This window comes from Oncorhynchus mykiss, chromosome 23, assembly GCF_013265735.2.
Source record: "Oncorhynchus mykiss isolate Arlee chromosome 23, USDA_OmykA_1.1, whole genome shotgun sequence".
Lineage (NCBI taxonomy): Eukaryota > Metazoa > Chordata > Actinopteri > Salmoniformes > Salmonidae > Oncorhynchus > Oncorhynchus mykiss.
In genome coordinates, this window is record NC_048587.1 from 794,412 (window position 1) to 816,500 (window position 22,089).

A 22,089-nucleotide genomic window follows, 5' to 3' on the forward strand; every position below is an offset into this window, starting at 1 on the left:
TCAGCAACGGGTGTCGCTGAAATAGCCGAATCCACTCATTTGAAGGGGTGCCCACATAGTTCTGTCTATATAGTGTATGTGGTATAGGGCGCAATTTTCAGGAACTGCTTTTGACTCGCGAGCTTTCAGAACTACTGGCTAAAAGTTAACAAATGTAACAGAGAATCTCTTTAATTAAATGACGGCTATATGCTCTTCTCTGCTCTTCTCTCCTCTCGTTTCTTCTCTTAAGGTGTCTGAGCTGTTGGCCAACATGCCTGACCCGACCCAGGACGAGGTTCGAGAGGAGGGGGAGAAGGTGCTCTTAGCTAGACCCTCGGCTGAGGAGGAGCTGGCTGATCTAGCCCTGCCCGTGGACGGGACCGAAGTCCTCTCAGACATCTTTGGATTAGATCTGAGGAGAGGAGAAGGAGGACAGTATAAGATAACTGCTCATAACCCCAACGCCAGTCTGACTGATCTGCTTAACTCTCCAGTCCCCTCCTCTCCTCACCTCGCTACCTCACCGTCCCCGGAATTGAGAAGACGGCACCAGGTAATGTCATTTTACCCCCTCTCTCTCTCTCTCTCTCTGTCTCTGTCTCTCTCTCTCTCTCTCTCTCTCTCTCTCTCTCTCTCGCTGTGCCTCTCTCTCTCTCTCTCTCTCGCTGTGCCTCTCTCTCTCTCTCTCTCTCTCCCTGGACCATTGCTTTCGCAGCAGGAAGAGACATTCGTGTCTCCATAGTGTCGGCCTGCCTGGACTCCCACCACTCTAACACATTATCTACACATTACCACGATTGAGTGTTTCTGCTCTGTGTTGATAAGGCTGCTCTGCCTCCTTGATGTTTTCGCTGTTGTTCTGTGACGTGGTGCGTTTCTGCTGTTTTAGGCTAAGAGCCCTTCAGAGGAAGGGAGGACAGGGACCGAGGAAAGCAAGGAGGCCAAGGCAGAGCTGGAGAAAGCACAGTATGTACCACTTCCCCTTCCTCTGATACTTCTGGTGTGTTCATCTGAAATGCGGCAGTTGAACACAATGAAACTAAGTTGATCATGGGAGAGCAATATTATTACAATGTGAAAGAATGTACCAACAAAACAGCTGTAAACACTGTCCTCCCTCTGCTGCTTCTGATAACTGACTGTTCCTGCTGTCTAGGGGAGTGGATGGAGAGAAGCAGGAGGAGAGGAGGAAGGAGGAGGAGAGGAGGAAGGAAGAGGAGAGGAGGAAGGAGGATAAGAAGAGGAAGGAGGAGAAGCCGAAAGCTAAAGTGAGACAGCACCACACCTCCAAGTCTGATGAGCATGACATGCAGGAGTCTGCCTTCTGGAAGAAAATCATCGCCTATCAGAGGAAGCTGCTGGTACGACACACACGCACGCACGCACACACACACACACACACACACACACACACACACACACACACACACACACACACACACACACACACACACACACACACACACACACACACACACACACACACACACACACACACACACACACACACACACACACACACACACACTGGCCTGTATTCTACATACATGTCAGCCACCCCAACCCCCTCTATCAGCCACCCCACCCCCTCTGTCAGCCACCCCACCCCCTCTATCAGCCACCCCACCCCCTCTATCAGCCACCCCACCCCCTCTATCAGCCTCCCCACCCCCTCTATCAGCCACGCCACCCCCTCTATCAGCCACCCCCTCTATCAGCCACCTCACCCCCTCTATCAGCCACCCCCTCTATCAGCCACCCCACCCCCTCTATCAGCCTCCCCACCCCCTCTATCAGCCACGCCACCCCCTCTATCAGCCACCCCCTCTATCAGCCACCTCACCCCCTCTATCAGCCACCCCCTCTATCAGCCACCCCCTCTATCAACCACCCCACCCCCTCTATCAGCCACGCCCTCTATCAACCACCCCACCCCCTCTATCAGCCACCCCACCCCCTCTATCAGCCACGCCACCCCCTCTATCAGCCACCCCACTCCCTCTATCAGCCACCCACCCCCTCTATCAGCCACCCACCCCCTCTATCAGCCACCCTATCAGCCACCCCACCCCCTCTATCAGCCACACTCTCCTTCACAAACATCTCACCATTGTGTTGTGATTGTCTTTTTTTCTAGAACTATTTTGCTCGGAACTTCTACAACATGAGAATGCTGGCGTTGTTTGTGGCCTTCGCCATCAACTTCATCCTCCTCTTCTACAAGGTAATCACAACCAGGAAGTAGGAAGTAGCTAGCGTTACGATTTACCACTCCATGGATACCTCTGGTGATGCTGCTGCTGAAGAGTTGCTGGGTGGGGAGAACATTGGATGGCTAGACCACTCCAACAATGTGTATTTTACTGATATATTATATCAATGAGGATCCAGCTACCCTCTGTTTAAAGACTAGTCGTTTTAGAGTGAGCCCATGGGGTTCATTGTTCGCCCTCACCCTCCTCCAGGTGTCCTCCTCCTCGGCGGTGATGCCTGAGAGCAGAAGGCCCCGGGCAGGCAGCAGTGTGCGGTGGGACCCCGTGACGGAGGGTAGTGACCCCCAGGAGCCTCAAAACCCCCAGCAGGGCCCTGTGTCTGTCCACTTTGTGCTGGAGGAGAGCACCGGATACATGGAGCCCACCCTGCGTATCCTGGCCATCCTACACACTGTCATCTCCTTCTGCTGCATCATAGGATACTACTGCCTCAAGGTAGGATACTGCTGTTACTACTGCCTCAAGGTAGGATACTGCTGTTACTACTGCCTCAAGGTAGGATACTGCTGTTACTACTGCCTCAAGGTAGGATACTGCTGTTACTACTGCCTCAAGGTAGGATGCTGCTGTTACTACTGTCTCAAGGTAGGATACTGCTGTTACTACTGCCTCAAGGTAGGATACTGCTGTTACTACTGCCTCAAGGTAGGATACTGCTGTTACTACTGCCTCAAGGTAGGATACTGCTGTTACTACTGCCTCAAGGTAGGATGCTGCTGTTACTACTGTCTCAAGGTAGGATACTGCTGTTACTACTGCCTCAAGGTAGGATACTGCTGTTACTACTGCCTTAAGGTAGGATACTGCTGTTACTACTGTCTCAAGGTAGGATGCTGCTGTTACTACTGTCTCAAGGTAGGATACTGCTGTTACTACTGCCTCAAGGTAGGATACTGCTGTTACTACTGCCTTAAGGTAGGATACTGCTGTTACTACTGCCTTAAGGTAGGATACTGCTGTTACTACTGCCTTAAGGTAGGATGCTGCTGTTACTACTGCCTTAAGGTAGGATACTGCTGTTACTACTGCCTCAAGGTAGGATACTGCTGTTACTACTGTCTCAAGGTAGGATGCTGCTGTTACTACTGCTTCAAGGTAGAATACTGCTGTTACTACTGCCTTAAGGTAGGATACTGCTGTTACTACTGCCTTAAGGTAGGATACTGCTGCTACTACTGCCTTAAGGTAGGTAACTACTGCCTTAAGGTAGGATACTGCTGCTACTACTGACTTAAGATAGGATACTACTGTTACTACTGCGTTAAGATAGGATACTGCTGTTACTACTGGCTCAAGGTAGGATACTGCTGTTACTACTGCCTTAAGGTAGGATACTGCTGTTACATCTGTCTTAAGGTAGGATACTGCTGTTACTACTGCCGTAAGGTAGGATACTGCTGCTACTACTGCCTTAAGATAGGATACTACTGTTACTACTGCCTTAAGGTAGGATACTGCTGTTACTACTGCCTTAAGGTAGGATGCTGCTGTTACTACTGGCTCAAGGTAGGATGCTGCTGTTACTACTGCCTTAAGGTAGGATGCTGCTGTTACTACTGCCTCAAGGTAGGATACTGCTGTTACTACTGTCTCAAGGTAGGATGCTGTTGTTACTACTGCCTTAAGGTAGGATACTGCTGTTACTACTGCCTTAAGGTAGGATACTGCTGTTACTACTGCCTCAAGGTAGGATGCTGCTGTTACTACTGTCTCAAGGTAGGATACTGCTGTTACTACTGCCTCAAGGTAGGATACTGCTGTTACTACTGCCTTAAGGTAGGATACTGCTGTTACTACTGTCTCAAGGTAGGATGCTGCTGTTACTACTGTCTCAAGGTAGGATACTGCTGTTACTACTGCCTCAAGGTAGGATACTGCTGTTACTACTGCCTTAAGGTAGGATACTGCTGTTACTACTGCCTTAAGGTAGGATACTGCTGCTACTACTGCCTTAAGGTAGGTAACTACTGCCTTAAGGTAGGATACTGCTGCTACTACTGACTTAAGATAGGATACTACTGTTACTACTGCGTTAAGATAGGATACTGCTGTTACTACTGGCTCAAGGTAGGATACTGCTGTTACTACTGCCTTAAGGTAGGATACTGCTGTTACATCTGTCTTAAGGTAGGATACTGCTGTTACTACTGCCGTAAGGTAGGATACTGCTGCTACTACTGCCTTAAGATAGGATACTACTGTTACTACTGCCTTAAGGTAGGATACTGCTGTTACTACTGCCTTAAGGTAGGATGCTGCTGTTACTACTGGCTCAAGGTAGGATGCTGCTGTTACTACTGCCTTAAGGTAGGATGCTGCTGTTACTACTGCCTCAAGGTAGGATACTGCTGTTACTACTGTCTCAAGGTAGGATGCTGTTGTTACTACTGCCTTAAGGTAGGATACTGCTGTTACTACTGCCTTAAGGTAGGATACTGCTGTTACTACTGCCTTAAGGTAGGATACTGCTGTTACTACTCTCTCAAGGTAGGATACTGCTGTTACTACTGCCTTAAGGTAGGATACTGCTGTTACTACTGTCTCAAGGTAGGATGCTGCTGTTACTACTGCCTTAAGGTAGGATGCTGCTGTTACTACTGCCTCAAGGTAGGATACTGCTGTTACTACTGCCTTAAGGTAGGATACTGCTGTTACTACTGTCTCAAGGTAGGATGCTGCTGTTACTACTGCCTCAAGGTAGGATGCTGCTGTTACTACTGCCTCAAGGTAGGTTACTACTGCCTCAAGGTAGGTTACTACTGGCTCAAGGTAGGTTACTACTGCCTCAAGGTAGAATGCTGCTGTTACTACTGCCTCAAGGTAGGATGCTGCTGTTACTACTGCCTCAAGGTAGGTTACTACTGCCTCAAGGTAGGTTACTACTGGCTCAAGGTAGGTTACTACTGCCTCAAGGTAGGCTCCTACTGCCTCAATGTAGGCTCCTACTGCCTCAAGGTAGAATACTGATGTTACTACTGCCTCAAGGTAGGCTGCTACTGCCTCAAGGTAGAATACTGATGTTACTACTGCCTCAAGGTAGGCTCCTACTGCCTCAAGGTAGAATACTGATGTTACTACTGCCTCAAGGTAGGCTCCTACTGCCTCAAGGTAGAATACTGATGTTACTACTGCCTCAAGGTAAGCTCCTACTGTCTCAAGGTAGGATACTGATGTTACTACTGCCTCAAGGTAGGTTACTACTGCCTCAAGGTAGGATACTGCTGTTACTACTGCTTCAAGGTAGGATGCTGATGTTACTGCTGCCTCAAGGTAGGCTCCTACTGCCTCAATGTAGGTTACTACTGCCTCAAGGTGGGCTACTACTGCCTCAAGGTGGAGTTCTCCACCTCTCTGATCAATCCTTCCTCCATGCCTGTTTCCCCACCAGGTCCCGTTGGTGATTTTCAAGCGTGAGAAGGAGGTGGCGAGGAGGCTGGAGTTTGATGGTCTCTACATCACAGAGCAGCCGTCGGAGGATGACATTAAAGGCCAGTGGGACAGACTAGTGATTAACACTGGGTACGTCCACTGTCACTGCTCAGTTACAGCTTCGTTCATTATCACATCCTCCCTAATGGCACCAGATACCCTACCTAGTGCACTACTGTAGACCAGCTCTGCTCTGTGTAGGGTATAGGGTGCCGTTTGGGACTCAGCCTGTGGCCTCTGTGGTCCGGGTCCACAGAGGCCACAGGCTGGGCTAATTGTCCTCTAAATGTTTAAATGTCAAACCTAACGATCACGCTCGTCTCGCAGTGGAGGTGCTTTGACTCTGCAACCCTATGGATCGCATATTAATGATATAGAGAAATTAATGAATATGGCAAACCATTTTCGTTAATCCATTCCATCGGTGGATAATGTGCTCTGTATCGACTGAGCATGTGGATTAGTAATGTAATGTACTCTGTATAGACTGACCATGTGGATTAGTAATGTAATGTACTCTGTATAGACTGACCATGTGGATTAGTAATGTAATGTACTCTGTATCGACTGACCATGTGGATTAGTAATGTAATGTACTCTGGTTAGACTGACCATGTGGATTAGTAATGTAATGTACTCTGTATAGACTGACCATGTGGATTAGTAATGTAATGTAATGTACTCTGTATAGACTGACCATGTGGATTAGTAATGTAATGTACTCTGTATCGACTGACCATGTGGATTAGTAATGTAATGTAATGTACTCTGTATAGACTGACCATGTGGATTAGTAATGTAATGTAATGTACTCTGTATAGACTGACCATGTGGATTAGTAATGTAATGTACTCTGTATAGACTGACCATGTGGATTAGTAATGTAATGTACTCTGTATCGACTGACCATGTGGATTAGTAATGTAATGTACTCTGGTTAGACTGACCATGTGGATTAGTAATGTAATGTACTCTGTATAGACTGACCATGTGGATTAGTAATGTAATGTAATGTACTCTGTATAGACTGACCATGTGGATTAGTAATGTAATGTACTCTGTATCGACTGACCATGTGGATTAGTAATGTAATGTAATGTACTCTGTATAGACTGACCATGTGGATTAGTAATGTAATGTAATGTACTCTGTATAGACTGACCATGTGGATTAGTAATGTAATGTACTCTGTATAGACTGACCATGTGGATTAGTAATGTAATGTACTCTGTATAGACTGACCATGTGGATTAGTAATGTAATGTACTCTGTATAGACTGACCATGTGGATTAGTAATGTAATGTACTCTGTATAGACTGACCATGTGGATTAGTAATGTAATGTACTCTGTATAGACTGACCATGTGGATTAGTAATGTAATGTACTCTGTATAGACTGACCATGTGGATTAGTAATGTAATGTACTCTGTATAGACTGACCATGTGGATTAGTAATGTCATGTACTCTGTATAGACTGAGCATGTGGATAATGTACTCTGTATAGACTGACCATGTGGATTAGTAATGTAATGTACTCTGTATAGACTGAGCATGTGGATTAGTAATGTAATGTACTCTGTATAGACTGACCATGTGGATTAGTAATGTAATGTACTCTGTATAGACTGAGCATGTGGATAATGTACTCTGTATAGACTGACCATGTGGATTAGTAATGTAATGTACTCTGTATAGACTGAGCATGTGGATTAGTAATGTAATGTACTCTGTATAGACTGAGCTTGTGGATTAGTAATGTAATATACTCTGTATAGACTGAGCATGTGGATAATGTACTCTGTATAGACTGACCATGTGGATTAGTAATGTAATGTACTCTGTATAGACTGAGCATGTGGATAATGTACTCTGTATAGACTGACCATGTGGATTAGTAATGTAATATACTCTGTATAGACTGAGCATGTGGATAATGTACTCTGTATAGACTGAGCATGTGGATTAGTAATGTAATGTACTCTGTATAGACTGAGCATGTGGATTAGTAATGTCATGTACTCTGTATAGACTGAGCATGTGGATTAGTAATGTAATGTACTCTGTATAGACTGACCATGTGGATTAGTAATGTAATGTCATGTACTCTGTATAGACTGAGCATGTGGATTAGTAATGTCATGTACTCTGTATAGACTGAGCATGTGGATTAGTAATGTAATATACTCTGTATAGACTGACCATGTGGATTAGTAATGTAATGTCATGTACTCTGTATAGACTGAGCATGTGGATTAGTAATGTAATGTACTCTGTATAGACTGAGCATGTGGATTAGTAATGTCATGTACTCTGTATAGACTGACCATGTGGATTAGTAATGTCATGTACTCTGTATAGACTGAGCATGTGGATTAGTAATGTAATGTAATGTACTCTGTATAGACTGAGCATGTGGATTAGTAATGTCATGTACTCTGTATAGACTGAGCATGTGGATTAGTAATGTCATGTACTCTGTATAGACTGAGCATGTGGATTAGTAATGTAATGTACTCTGTATAGACTGAGCATGTGGATTAGTAATGTAATGTACTCTGTATAGACTGAGCATGTGGATTAGTAATGTCATGTACTCTGTATAGACTGAGCATGTGGATTAGTAATGTAATATACTCTGTATAGACTGACCATGTGGATTAGTAATGTAATGTAATGTACTCTGTATAGACTGACCATGTGGATAATCGTTATTGTTTGGAGGATGTGGATTAGTAATGTCATGTACTCTGTATAGACTGAGCATGTGGATTAGTAATGTAATGTAATGTACTCTGTATAGACTGACCATGTGGATTAGTACTGTAATATACTCTGTATAGACTGAGCATGTGGATTAGTAATGTAATGTAATGTACTCTGTATAGACTGAGCATGTGGATTAGTAATGTAATGTACTCTGTATAGACTGACCATGTGGATTAGTAATGTAATATACTCTGTATAGACTGACCATGTGGATTAGTAATGTAATGTAATGTACTCTGTATAGACTGAGCATGTGGATTAGTAATGTCATGTACTCTGTATAGACTGAGCATGTGGATTAGTAATGTAATATACTCTGTATAGACTGACCATGTGGATTAGTAATGTAATGTAATGTACTCTGTATAGACTGACCATGTGGATAATCGTTATTGTTTGGAGGATGTGGATTAGTAATGTCATGTACTCTGTATAGACTGAGCATGTGGATTAGTAATGTAATGTACTCTGTATAGACTGAGCATGTGGATTAGTAATGTAATGTAATGTACTCTGTATAGACTGACCATGTGGATTAGTAATGTAATATACTCTGTATAGGCTGAGCATGTGGATAATCGTTATTGTCTTCTTCAAGTCTTCTTGCCAATGTCCAGTCTCTTGACAACAAGGTTGATGAAATCCGAGCAAGGGTAGCATTCCAGAGGGACATCAGAGACTGTAACGTTCTTTGCTTCACGGAAACGTGGCTTACTGGAGAGACGCTATCCGAAGCGGTGCAGCCAACAGGTTTCTCCACGCATCGCGCAGACAGGAAAAAACATCTTTCTGGTAAAAAGAGGGGCGGGGGCGTATGCCTTATGACTAACGTGACATGGTGCGATGAAAGAAACATACAGGAACTCAAATCCTTCTGTTCACCTGATTTAGAATTCCTCACAATCAAATGTAGACCGCATTATCTACCAAGAGAATTCTCTTCGATTATAATCACAGCCGTATATATCCCCCCCCAAGCAGACACATCGATGGCTCTGAACGAACTTTATTTAACTCTCTGCAAACTGGAAACAATTTATCCGGAGGCTGCATTCATTGTAGCTGGGGATTTTAACAAGGCTAATCTGAAAACAAGACTCCCCAAATTTTATCAGCATATCGATTGCGCAACCAGGGGAGGAAAGACCTTGGACCATTGTTACTCTAACTTCCGCGACGCATATAAGGCCCTGCCCCGCCCCCCTTTCGGAAAAGCTGACCACGACTCCATTTTGTTGATCCCTGCCTACAGACAGAAACTAAAACAAGAGGCTCCCACGCTGAGGTCTGTCCAACGCTGGTCCGACCAAGCTGACTCCACACTCCAAGACTGCTTCCATCACGTGGACTGGGAGATGTTTAGTATTGCGTCAGATAACAACATTGACGAATACGCTGATTCGGTGTGCGAGTTCATTAGAACGTGCGTTGAAGATGTCGTTCCCATAGCAACGATTAAAACATTCCCTAACCAGAAACCGTGGATTGATGGCAGCATTCGTGTGAAACTGAAAGCGCGAACCACTGCTTTTAATCAGGGCAAGGTGTCTGGTAACATGACCGAATACAAAACAGTGCAGCTATTCCCTCCGCAAGGCTATCAAACAAGCTAAGCGCCAGTACAGAGACAAAGTAGAATCTCAATTCAACGGCTCAGACACAAGAGGCATGTGGCAGGGTCTACAGTCAATCACGGACTACAGGAAGAAACCCAGCCCAGTCACGGACCAGGATGTCTTGCTCCCAGGCAGACTAAATAACTTTTTTGCCCGCTTTGAGGACAATACAGTGCCACTGACACGGCCTGCAACGAAAACATGCGGTCTCTCCTTCACTGCAGCCGAGGTGAGTAAGACATTTAAACGTGTTAACCCTCGCAAGGCTGCAGGCCCAGATGGCATCCCCAGCCGCGCCCTCAGAGCATGCGCAGACCAGCTGGCCGGTGTGTTTACGGACATATTCAATCAATCCCTATACCAGTCTGCTGTTCCCACATGCTTCAAGAGGGCCACCATTGTTCCTGTTCCCAAGAAAGCTAAGGTAACTGAGCTAAATGACTACCGCCCCGTAGCACTCACATCCGTCATCATGAAGTGCTTTGAGAGACTAGTCAAGGACCATATCACCTCCACCCTACCTGACACCCTAGACCCACTCCAATTTGCTTACCGCCCAAATAGGTCCACAGACGATGCAATCTCAACCACACTGCACACTGCCCTAACCCATCTGGACAAGAGGAATACCTATGTGAGAATGCTGTTCATCGACTACAGCTCGGCATTCAACACCATAGTACCCTCCAAGCTCGTCATCAAGCTCGAGACCCTGGGTCTCGACCCCGCCCTGTGCAACTGGGTACTGGACTTCCTGACGGGCCGCCCCCAGGTGGTGAGGGTAGGCAACAACATCTCCTCCCCGCTGATCCTCAACACTGGGGCCCCACAAGGTTGCGTTCTGAGCCCTCTCCTGTACTCCCTGTTCACCCACGACTGCGTGGCCACGCACGCCTCCAACTCAATCATCAAGTTTGCGGACGACACAACAGTGGTAGGCTTGATTACCAACAACGATGAGACGGCCTACAGGGAGGAGGTGAGGGCCCTCGGAGTGTGGTGTCAGGAAAACAACCTCACACTCAACGTCAACAAAACTAAGGAGATGATTGTGGACTTCAGGAAACAGCAGAGGGAACACCCCCCTATCCACATCGATGGAACAGTAGTGGAGAGGGTAGCAAGTTTTAAGTTCCTCGGCATACACATCACAGACAAACTGAATTGGTCCACTCACACAGACAGCATCGTGAAGAAGGCGCAGCAGCGCCTCTTCAACCTCAGGAGGCTGAAGAAATTCGGCTTGTCACCAAAAGCACTCACAAACTTCTACAGATGCACAATCGAGAGCATCCTGGCGGGCTGTATCACCGCCTGGTATGGCAACTGCACCGCCCTCAACCGTAAGGCTCTCCAGAGGGTAGTGAGGTCTGCACAACGCATCACCGGGGGCAAACTACCTGCCCTCCAGGACACCTACACCACCCGATGTCACAGGAAGGCCATAAAGATCATCAAGGACATCAACCACCCGAGCCACTGCCTGTTCACCCCGCTATCATCCAGAAGGCGAGGTCAGTACAGGTGCATCAAAGCTGGGACCGAGAGACTGAAAAACAGCTTCTATCTCAAGGCCATCAGACTGTTAAACAGCCACCACTAACACTGAGTGGCTGCTGCCAACACACTGACACTGACTCAACTCCAGCCACTTTAATAATGGGAATTGATGGGAAATGATGTAAATATATCACTAGCCACTTTAAACAATGCTACCTTATATAAATGTTACTTACCCTACATTATTCATCTCATATGCATACGTATATACTGTACTCTATATCATCGACGGTATCCTTATGTAATACATGTATCACTAGCCACTTTATACTATACTATGCCACTTTGTTTACATACTCATCTCATTTGTACATACTGTACCCGATACCATCTACTGTATCTTGCCTATGCTGCTCTGTACCATCACTCATTCATATATCCTTATGTACATATTCTTTATCCCCTTACACTGTGTACAAGACAGTAGTTTTGGAATTGTTAGTTAGATTACTTGTTATTACTGCATTGTCGGAACTAGAAGCACAAGCATTTCGCTACACTCGCATTAACATCTGCTAACCATGTGTATGTGACAAATACAATTTGATTTGATTTGATTTGATTTGATTTGATTTGTTTGGAGGATGTGGATTAGTAATGTAATATACTTTGGTTTTGATTTTCAGGTCGTTTCCTAACAACTACTGGGATAAGTTTGTGAAGAGGAAGGTAGGTCTGAATTCATATTCACAGAAGTGATATATATTCATTTATCTTCACATCAGTGACCTGTTTAGAACCAGTTTAAAACATATTTAGAACCAGTGTATAACCTGTTTAGAACCACTTTAGAACCTGTTTAGAACCAGTTTACAACATATTTAGAACCTGTTTAGAACCTGTTTAGAACCTGTTTAGAACCCGTTTACAACGTATTTAGAACCAATTTACAATTTAGAACCTGTTTAGAACCAATTTAGACCAGTTTAGAACCAATTTAGAACCAGTTTACAACATATTGAGAACCAGTTTAGATCCAATTTAGAACCAGTTTACAACATATTTAGAACCAGTTTAGAACCTGTTTACAACTTATTTAGAACCAGTTTAGAACCTTTTTAGAACAAGTTTAGAACCTATTTAGAAACAGTTTACAACACATTTAGAACCTGTTTAGAACCTGTTTACAACATATTTAGAGCTTGTTTAGAAGCTGTTTAGAAGCTGTTTAGACTATAACAGAACAGTGGAGTAAAGCTGTGTGGTTCCCCTGCAGGTGATGGATAAGTATGGAGAGTTCTACGGCCATGACCGCATCAGTGAGCTGCTGGGTATGGACAAGGCTGCTCTGGACTTCAGTGACGCCCACGAGAAGAAGAAACCCAAGAAAGACAGCTCGTTAGCCGCAGTGTGAGTCTGGGGGTGGGGACAGCTCGTTAGCCGCAGTGTGAGTCTGGGGGTGGGGACAGCTCGTTAGCCGCAGTGTGAGTCTGGGGGTGGGGAGAGCTCGTTAGCCGCAGTGTGAGTCTGGGGGTGGGGACAGCTCGTTAGCCGCAGTGTAAGTCTGGGGGTGGGGAGAGCTCGTTAGCCGCAGTGTGAGTCTGGGGGTGGGGAGAGCTCGTTAGCCGCAGTGTGAGTCTGGGGGTGGGGAGAGCTCGTTAGCCGCAGTGTGAGTCTGGGGGTGGGGAGAGCTCGTTAGCCGCAGTGAGAGTCTGGGGGTAGCCGCAGTGTGAGTCTGGGGGTGGGGAGAGCTCGTTAGCCGCAGTGAGAGTCTGGGGGTGGGGAGAGCTCGTTAGCCGCAGTGTGAGTCTGGGGGTGGGGAGAGCTCGTTAGCCGCAGTGAGAGTCTGGGGGTAGCCGCAGTGTGAGTCTGGGGGTGGGGAGAGCTCGTTAGCCGCAGTGAGAGTCTGGGGTTGGGGAGAGCTCGTTAGCCGCAGTGTGAGTCTGGGGGTGGGGAGAGCTCGTTAGACGCAGTGTGAGTCTGGGGGTGGGGAGAGCTCGTTAGCCGCAGTGAGATTCTGGGGGTAGCCGCAGTGTGAGTCTGGGGGTGGGGAGAGCTCGTTAGCCGCAGTGAGAGTCTGGGGGTGGGGAGAGCTCGTTAGCCGCAGTGTGAGTCTGGGGGTGGGGAGAGCTCGTTAGCCGCAGTGAGAGTCTGGGGGTAGCCGCAGTGTGAGTCTGGGGGTGGGGAGAGCTCGTTAGCCGCAGTGAGAGTCTGGGGGTGGGGAGAGCTCGTTAGCCGCAGTGTGAGTCTGGGGGTGGGGAGAGCTCGTTAGCCGCAGTGTGAGTCTGGGGGTGGGGAGAGCTCGTTAGCCGCAGTGTGAGTCTGGGGGTGGGGAGAGCTCGTTAGCCGCAGTGAGAGTCTGGGGGTAGCCGCAGTGTGAGTCTGGGGGTGGGGAGAGCTCGTTAGCCGCAGTGAGAGTCTGGGGGTGGGGAGAGCTCGTTAGCCGCAGTGTGAGTCTGGGGGTGGGGAGAGCTCGTTAGCCGCAGTGTGAGTCTGGGGGTGGGGAGAGCTCGTTAGCCGCAGTGTGAGTCTGGGGGTGGGGAGAGCTCGTTAGACGCAGTGTGAGTCTGGGGTGGGGAGAGCTCGTTAGCCGCAGTGTGAGTCTGGGGGTGGGGACAGCTCGTTAGCCGCAGTGTGAGTCTGGGGGTGGGGAGAGCTCGTTAGCCGGTGTGTGAGTCTGGGGGTGGGGAGAGCTCGTTAGCCGCAGTGTGAGTCTGGGGGTTGTGAGAGCTCGTTAGCCGCAGTGTGAGTCTGGGGGTGGGGAGAGCTCGTTAGCCGCAGTGTGAGTCTGGGGGTGGGGAGACAGAGTCAGGTAGGGGGCTGGTGGTGATGGGGAGACAGAGTCAGGTAGGGGGCTGGGAGTGGGGAGACAGTCAGGTAGGGGGCTGGTGGTGGGGAGACAGAGTCAGGTAGGGGGCTGGGAGTGGGGAGACAGAGTCAGGTAGGGGGCTGGGGGTGGTGGGGAGACAGAGTCAGGTAGGGGGCTGATGGTGGGGAGACAGAGTCAGGTAGGGGGCTGGTGGTGATGGGGAGACAGAGTCAGGTAGGGGGCTGATGGTGGGGAGACAGAGTCAGGTAGGGGGCTGGTGGTGATGGGGAGACAGAGTCAGGTAGGGGTCACATACACATATTTAGCAGATGTTATTGCTGGTGTAGTAAAATCCCTTCACCCTCCATCCCTCCCCCTCCCCTTCAAAGCCCACGCATTGAACTTAGATCATTAAAGCTCATAGATGGGGGAGCGTACTCTACGTTAGAGAGAACGAAACATCTAGTTCCACTTTCTAAATGTGCATCTTGCTCTCTCTCTGTTGTTCATATGGAGGAAGCTTCCTCTGAAGCCAATATAGTGAGGGGTGTTTTGAAAGCTGTTCTCCTAATGTTTTCAGTGTTTCAGTTGGAAGATGGTTGTAATGACCAATCACTGTACAGGATGGTGGCAACATGACCAATCACTGTACAGGATGGTGGCAACATGACCAATCACTGTACAGGATGGTGGCAGCATTACCAGCAGCATGACCAATCACTGTACAGGATGGTAGCAACATGACCAATCACTGTACAGGCTGGTGGCAACATGACCAATCACTCTACAGGATTGGGTCAGCATGACCAATCACTGTACAGGATGGTGGCAAAATGACCAATCACTGTACAGGATGGTGGCAACATGACCAATCACTGTACAGGATGGTGGCAAAATGACCAATCACTGTACAGGATTGGTGGCAACATGACCAATCACTGTACAGGATGGTGGCAACATGACCAATCACTGTACAGGATGGTGGCAACATGACCAATCACTGTACAGGATGGTGGCAGCAGGAGGCCTGATCGATGACAAATACACCCCAACATGAATCGTGTTGATGTTGTGTTCTCTCTTGTCTCCCCTGGTCTGTTACAGATTAAACTCTGTTGATGTCAAGTACCAGATCTGGAAACTAGGAGTCGTCTTCACAGACAATGTAAATAAAGACTTATTTCATCCTGCTAAGTAACTTCAACTTTTTATTTAATATACAATAATACATTTTATATGCCATTTAGCAGACATTATTTCTAACTCTTCATCTTCTTCTTCATCTTCTTCCTCTTTGTCTTCTTCTTCTTCTTCGTCTTCTTCTTCTTCGTCTTCTTTGTCTTCTTCTTCTTCTTCGTCTTCGTCTTCTTTGTCTTCTTCTTCTTCTTCTTCGTCTTCTTCTTCGTCTTCTTTGTCTTCTTCTTCTTCTTCTTCGTCTTCTTCTTCTTCTTCTTCTTCGTCTTCTTCTTCGTCTTCTTTGTCTTCTTCTTCTTCTTCTTCGTCTTCTTCTTCGTCTTCTTTGTCTTCTTCTTCTTCTTCTTCGTCTTCTTTGTCTTCTTCTTCTTCTTCTTCGTCTTCTTCTTCGTCTTCTTCTTCTTCTTCTTTGTCTTCTTCTTTGTCTTCTTCTTCTTCTTCTTCGTCTTCTTCTTCTTCTTCTTCGTCTTCTTTGTCTTCTTCTTCTTCTTCTTCGTCTTCTTCGTCTTCTTCGTCTTCTTTGTCTTCTTCTTTGTCTTCTTCTTCTTCTTCTTCTTCGTCTTCTTCTTCTTCTTCTTCGTCTTCTTTGTCTTCTTCTTCTTCTTCTTCTTCTTCTTCTTTGTCTTCTTCTTCTTCTTCTTTGTCTTCTTCTTCTTCTTCTTCGTCTTCTTCTTCTTCTTCTTTGTCTTCTTCTTCTTCTTCTTCGTCTTCTTCTTCTTCTTCTTCGTCTTCTTTGTCTTCTTCTTCTTCTTCTTCTTCGTCTTCTTCTTCTTCTTCTTCTTCTTCTTCGTCTTCTTCTTCTTCTTCTTCGTCTTCTTTGTCTTCTTCTTCTTCTTCTTCTTCTTCTTCGTCTTCTTCGTCTTCTTTGTCTTCTTCTTCTTCTTCTTCGTCTTCTTCTTCTTCTTCTTCTTCTTCTTCGTCTTCTTCTTCTTCGTCTTCTTTGTCTTCTTTGTCTTCTTCTTCTTCTTCTTCGTCTTCTTCTTCTTCTTCTTCTTCTTCTTCGTCTTCTTCTTCTTCTTCTTCTTCGTCTTCTTCTTCTTCTTCTTCGTCTTCTTTGTCTTCTTCTTCTTCTTCTTCGTCTTCTTCTTCTTCTTCTTCTTCTTCTTCGTCTTCTTCTTCTTCTTCTTCGTCTTCTTTGTCTTCTTCTTCTTCTTCTTCTTCTTCTTCTTCTTTGTCTTCTTCTTCTTCTTCTTCGTCTTCTTCTTCTTCTTCTTCGTCTTCTTTGTCTTCTTCTTCTTCTTCTTCGTCTTCTTCTTCTTCTTCTTCTTCTTCGTCTTCTTCTTCTTCTTCTTCTTCTTCGTCTTCTTTGTCTTCTTTGTCTTCTTCTTCTTCTTCTTCGTCTTCTTCTTCTTCTTCTTCTTCGTCTTCTTTGTCTTCTTCTTCTTCTTCTTCGTCTTCTTTGTCTTCTTCTTCTTCTTCTTCGTCTTCTTCGTCTTCTTCTTCTTCTTCTTTGTCTTCTTCTTCTTCTTCTTTGTCTTCTTCTTCTTCTTCTTCTTCGTCTTCTTCTTCTTCTTCTTTGTCTTCTTCTTCTTCTTCTTCGTCTTCTTCTTCTTCTTCTTCGTCTTCTTTGTCTTCTTCTTCTTCTTCTTCGTCTTCTTCTTCTTCTTCTTCTTCTTCTTCGTCTTCTTCTTCTTCTTCTTCGTCTTCTTTGTCTTCTTCTTCTTCGTCTTCTTCTTCTTCGTCTTCTTTGTCTTCTTCTTCTTCTTCTTCTTCTTCTTCGTCTTCTTCGTCTTCTTCTTCTTCTTCTTTGTCTTCTTCTTCTTCTTCTTTGTCTTCTTCTTCTTCTTCTTCGTCTTCTTCTTCTTCTTCTTTGTCTTCTTCTTCTTCTTCTTCGTCTTCTTCTTCTTCTTCTTCGTCTTCTTTGTCTTCTTCTTCTTCTTCTTCGTCTTCTTCTTCTTTGTCTTCTTCTTCTTCTTCTTCGTCTTCTTCTTCGTCTTCTTTGTCTTCTTCTTCTTCTTTGTCTTCTTCTTCTTTGTCTTCTTCTTCTTCTTCTTCTTCTTCTTCTTTGTCTTCTTCTTCTTCTTCTTCTTCTTCTTCTTCTTCTTCTTTGTCTTCTTCTTCGTCTTCTTTGTCTTCTTCTTCTTCTTCTTCGTCTTCTTCTTCGTCTTCTTTGTCTTCTTCTTCTTCTTCGTCTTCTTTGTCTTCTTCTTCTTCTTCGTCTTCTTCTTCGTCTTCTTTGTCTTCTTCTTCTTCTTCGTCTTCTTCTTCTTCGTCTTCTTTGTCTTCTTCTTCTTCTTCTTCGTCTTCTTCTTCGTCTTCTTTGTCTTCTTCTTCTTCTTCGTCTTCTTCTTCTTCTTCTTCGTCTTCTTTGTCTTCTTCTTCTTCTTCTTCGTCTTCTTCTTCGTCTTCTTTGTCTTCTTCTTCTTCTTCGTCTTCTTCTTCTTCTTCTTCGTCTTCTTTGTCTTCTTCTTCTTTGTCTTCTTCTTCTTTGTCTTCTTCTTCTTCTTCGTCTTCTTCTTCTTCTTCTTCGTCTTCTTTGTCTTCTTCTTCTTTGTCTTCTTCTTCTTTGTCTTCTTCTTCTTTGTCTTCTTCTTCTTCTTCTTCTTCTTCGTCTTCTTCTTCTTCTTTGTCTTCTTCTTCTTCTTCTTCTTCTTCTTCTTCTTCTTTGTCTTCTTCTTCTTCTTCTTCTTCTTCTTTGTCTTCTTCTTCGTCTTCTTTGTCTTCTTCTTCTTCGTCTTCTTCTTCGTCTTCTTTGTCTTCTTCTTCTTTGTCTTCTTCTTCTTCTTCTTCTTTGTCTTCTTCTTCTTCTTCTTCTTCTTCTTCTTCTTCTTCTTCTTCTTTGTCTTCTTCTTCTTCTTCTTCTTCTTCTTCTTCTTCTTTGTCTTCTTCTTCTTCTTTGTCTTCTTCTTCTTCTTCTTCGTCTTCTTTGTCTTCTTCTTCTTCGTCTTCTTTGTCTTCTTCTTCTTCTTCTTCGTCTTCTTCTTCGTCTTCTTTGTCTTCTTCTTCTTCTTCTTCTTCGTCTTCTTCTTCTTCTTCTTCGTCTTCTTTGTCTTCTTCTTCTTCGTCTTCTTCTTCTTTGTCTTCTTCTTCTTCTTCTTCTTCTTCTTCTTCTTTGTCTTCTTCTTCTTCTTCTTCTTTGTCTTCTTCTTCTTCTTCTTCTTCTTCTTCTTTGTCTTCTTCTTCTTCTTCTTCTTTGTCTTCTTCTTCTTCTTCTTCTTCTTCTTCTTCTTCTTTGTCTTCTTCTTCGTCTTCTTTGTCTTCTTCTTCTTCGTCTTCTTCTTCGTCTTCTTTGTCTTCTTCTTCTTTGTCTTCTTCTTCTTCTTCTTCTTCTTCTTTGTCTTCTTCTTCATCTTCTTTGTCTTCTTCTTCTTCTTCTTCGTCTTCTTCTTCGTCTTCTTTGTCTTCTTCTTCTTCTTCTTCGTCTTCTTCTTCTTCTTCTTCGTCTTCTTTGTCTTCTTCTTCTTCGTCTTCTTCTTCTTTGTCTTCTTCTTCTTCTTCTTCTTCTTCTTCTTCTTTGTCTTCTTCTTCTTCTTCTTCTTTGTCTTCTTCTTCGTCTTCTTCTTCTTCTTCTTCTTCTTCTACCTGACCCCTGCAGTCATTCCTGTACCTGGCTTGGTATATGACCATGTCCATCCTGGGTCACTACAACAACTTCTTCTTCGCTGCTCATCTCCTGGACATCGCCATGGGCTTCAAGACCCTCCGCACCATTCTGTCTTCTGTCACGCACAACGGCAAACAGGTACTGGTGTCTGCTCTGGGCTTTATCACTGTGTCTGGGCTTTATCACTGTGTCTGCTCTGGGCTTTATCACTGTGTCTGTGCTGTATCACTGTGTCTGGGCTTTATCACTGTGTCTGGGCTTTATCACTGTGTCTGGGCTTTATCACTGTGTCTGGGCTGTATCACTGTGTCTGGGCTTTATCACTGTGTCTGGGCTTTATCACTGTGTCTGGGCTTTATCACTGTGTCTGGGCTTTATCACTGTGTCTGGGCTGTATCACTGTGTCTGGGCTTACTTAGTATTCTACAAACCACTGTCTAAAGATACAATATGTTACTGTAGGTACATTCACAATATATTACTGTAGATACATACAGTGTCTAAAGATACAATATGTTACAGTAACTAATTCACAATAAATTACTGTAGATACATACAGTGTCTAAAGATACAATATGTTACTGTAACTAATTCACAATATATTACTGTAGATACATACAGTGTCTAAAGATACAATATATTACTGTAGATACATACACAATATATTACTGTAGATACGTACAGTGTCTAAAGATACAATATATTACTGTAGATACATAGTGTCTAAATATACAATATATTACTGTAGATACATACAGTGTCTAAAGATACAATATATTACTGTGGATACATACAGTGTCTAAATATACAATATATTACTGTAGATACATACAGTGTCTAAAGATACAATATATTACTGTGGATACATACAGTGTCTAAATATACAATATATTACTGTAGATACATACAGTGTCTAAAGATACAATATATTACTGTAGGTTGTTGTTTCGGCTCTGTACTCCAACACTCTGAGGGTATGTGTCACGCCCTGACCTGAGATATCTCTGTTTTCTTGATATTTTGGTTAGGTCAGGGTGTGACTAGTTTGGGTACGCTAGTTTTTGCATTGTCTAGGGGGTTATGCATGTCTAGGGGGTTTTGTATGTCTAGGGGGTTATGTATGTCTAGGGGTTTTTCGTAGGTCTAGGTGATTTGTGTGTGTATTGGTGGCCTGATATGGTTCCCAATCAGAGACAGCTGTTTATCGTCCCACATTTTAGGGAACCAATAGTATTTGAACAAATTCACTTGGATGCATCTGCAGTTTGTTTTGGTTGGTTCAGATGGTGTGGTGCCCAATATAAATGAATGCTAATGTATTGTGTCATTTTGGAGTCACTTTGATTCTAAATGAGATTAGAATGTGTTTCTGAACACTTCTACATTAATGTGGATGCTACCATGGTTACGGATAGTCCTGGATGAATTGTGAATAATAATACTCACAAGACAGGCTAACCTCTCACCGTTACCATTAAGGAGGTTAGCATTTAAACAGGCTAACCTCTCACCGTTACCATTAAGGAGGTTAGCATTAAAACAGGCTAACCTCTCACCGTTACCATTAAGGAGGTTAGCATTAAAACAGGCTAACCTCTCACCGTTACCATTAAGGAGGTTAGCATTAAAACAGGCTAACCTCTCACCGTTACCATTAAGGAGGTTAGCATTAAAACAGGCTAACCTCTCACCGTTACCATTAAGGAGGTTAGCATTAAAACAGGCTAACCTCTCACCGTTACCATTAAGGAGGTTAGCATTAAAACAGGCTAACCTCTCACCGTCACCATTAAGAAGGTTAGCATTAAAACAGGCTAACCTCTCACCGTCACCATTAAGAAGGTTAACAGTTTATATCATGCACCAAGACAGGCTAACCTCTCACCATTACCAGAAGGTTAGCATTCAAACAGGCTAACCTCTCACTCTTACCAGAAGGTTAGCATTAAAACAGGCTAACCTCCCACTGTTACCATTAAGGAGGTTAGCATTAAAACAGGCTAACCTCTCACCGTTACCATTAAGGAGGTTAGCATTAAAACAGGCTAACCTCTCACCGTTACCATTAAGGAGGTTAGCATTAAAACAGGCTAACCTCTCACCGTTACCATTAAGGAGGTTAGCATTAAAACAGGCTAACCTCTCACCGTTACCATTAAGGAGGTTAGCATTAAAACAGGCTAACTATCCAGGCGTTGACATTAGTTGGATGCCTACAGATATAAATGCAATGTGTTTCTGAATGGAGGAATGGTCTAATACCTCTCCCAATGTGTTTCTGTATGGAGGAATGGTCTAATACCTCTCCCAATGTGTTTCTGTATGGAGGAATGGTCTAATACCTCTCCCAATGTGTTTCTGTATGGAGGAATGGTCTAATACCTCTCCCAATGTGTTTCTGTATAGAGGAATGGTCTAATACCCCTCCCCAATGTGTTTCTGTATGGAGGAATGGTCTAATACCCCTCCCAATGTGTTTCTGTATGGAGGAATGGTCTAATACCCCTCCCAATGTGTTTCTGTATGGAGGAATGGTCTAATACCCCCCCCCCCCCATGTGTTTCTGTATAGAGGAATGGTCTAATACCCCCCCCCCCCCTCCCCCCAATGTGTTTCTGTATAGAGGAATGGTCTAATACCCCCCCCCCCCTCCCCCCAATGTGTTTCTGTATGGAGGAATAGTCTAATACCCCCCCCCCCCCCCCCCAATGTGTTTCTGTATAGAGGAATGGTCTAATACCCCCCCCCCCTCCCCCCAATGTGTTTCTGTATGGAGGAATAGTCTAATACCCCCCCCCCCCCCCCCCAATGTGTTTCTGTATAGAGGAATGGTCTAATACCCCCCCCCCCCCCTCCCCCCAATGTGTTTCTGTATGGAGGAATGGTCTAATACCCCCCCCCCCCCCCCCAATGTGTTTCTGTATAGAGGAATGGTCTAATACCCCCCCCCCCCCTCCCCCCAATGTGTTTCTG

General features: G+C 44.8%; 1 protein-coding gene across 1 annotated transcript in view; it reads left to right on the top strand.

Moving 5' to 3' along the window:
* LOC110516746 (ryanodine receptor 2) overlaps window positions 1-22,089 on the top strand; it is a 563,076-nt gene that overhangs the window by 516,802 nt on the left and 24,185 nt on the right. The window contains exons 94-103 of the mRNA XM_036960048.1: window positions 233-535; window positions 872-948; window positions 1,139-1,343; window positions 2,120-2,206; window positions 2,448-2,690; window positions 5,644-5,774; window positions 12,256-12,298; window positions 12,846-12,979; window positions 15,483-15,543; window positions 19,108-19,254. Of these exons, the coding sequence (XP_036815943.1) occupies window positions 233-535; window positions 872-948; window positions 1,139-1,343; window positions 2,120-2,206; window positions 2,448-2,690; window positions 5,644-5,774; window positions 12,256-12,298; window positions 12,846-12,979; window positions 15,483-15,543; window positions 19,108-19,254 (1,431 nt within the window). The remainder of the gene's footprint in view (window positions 1-232; window positions 536-871; window positions 949-1,138; window positions 1,344-2,119; window positions 2,207-2,447; window positions 2,691-5,643; window positions 5,775-12,255; window positions 12,299-12,845; window positions 12,980-15,482; window positions 15,544-19,107; window positions 19,255-22,089) is intronic.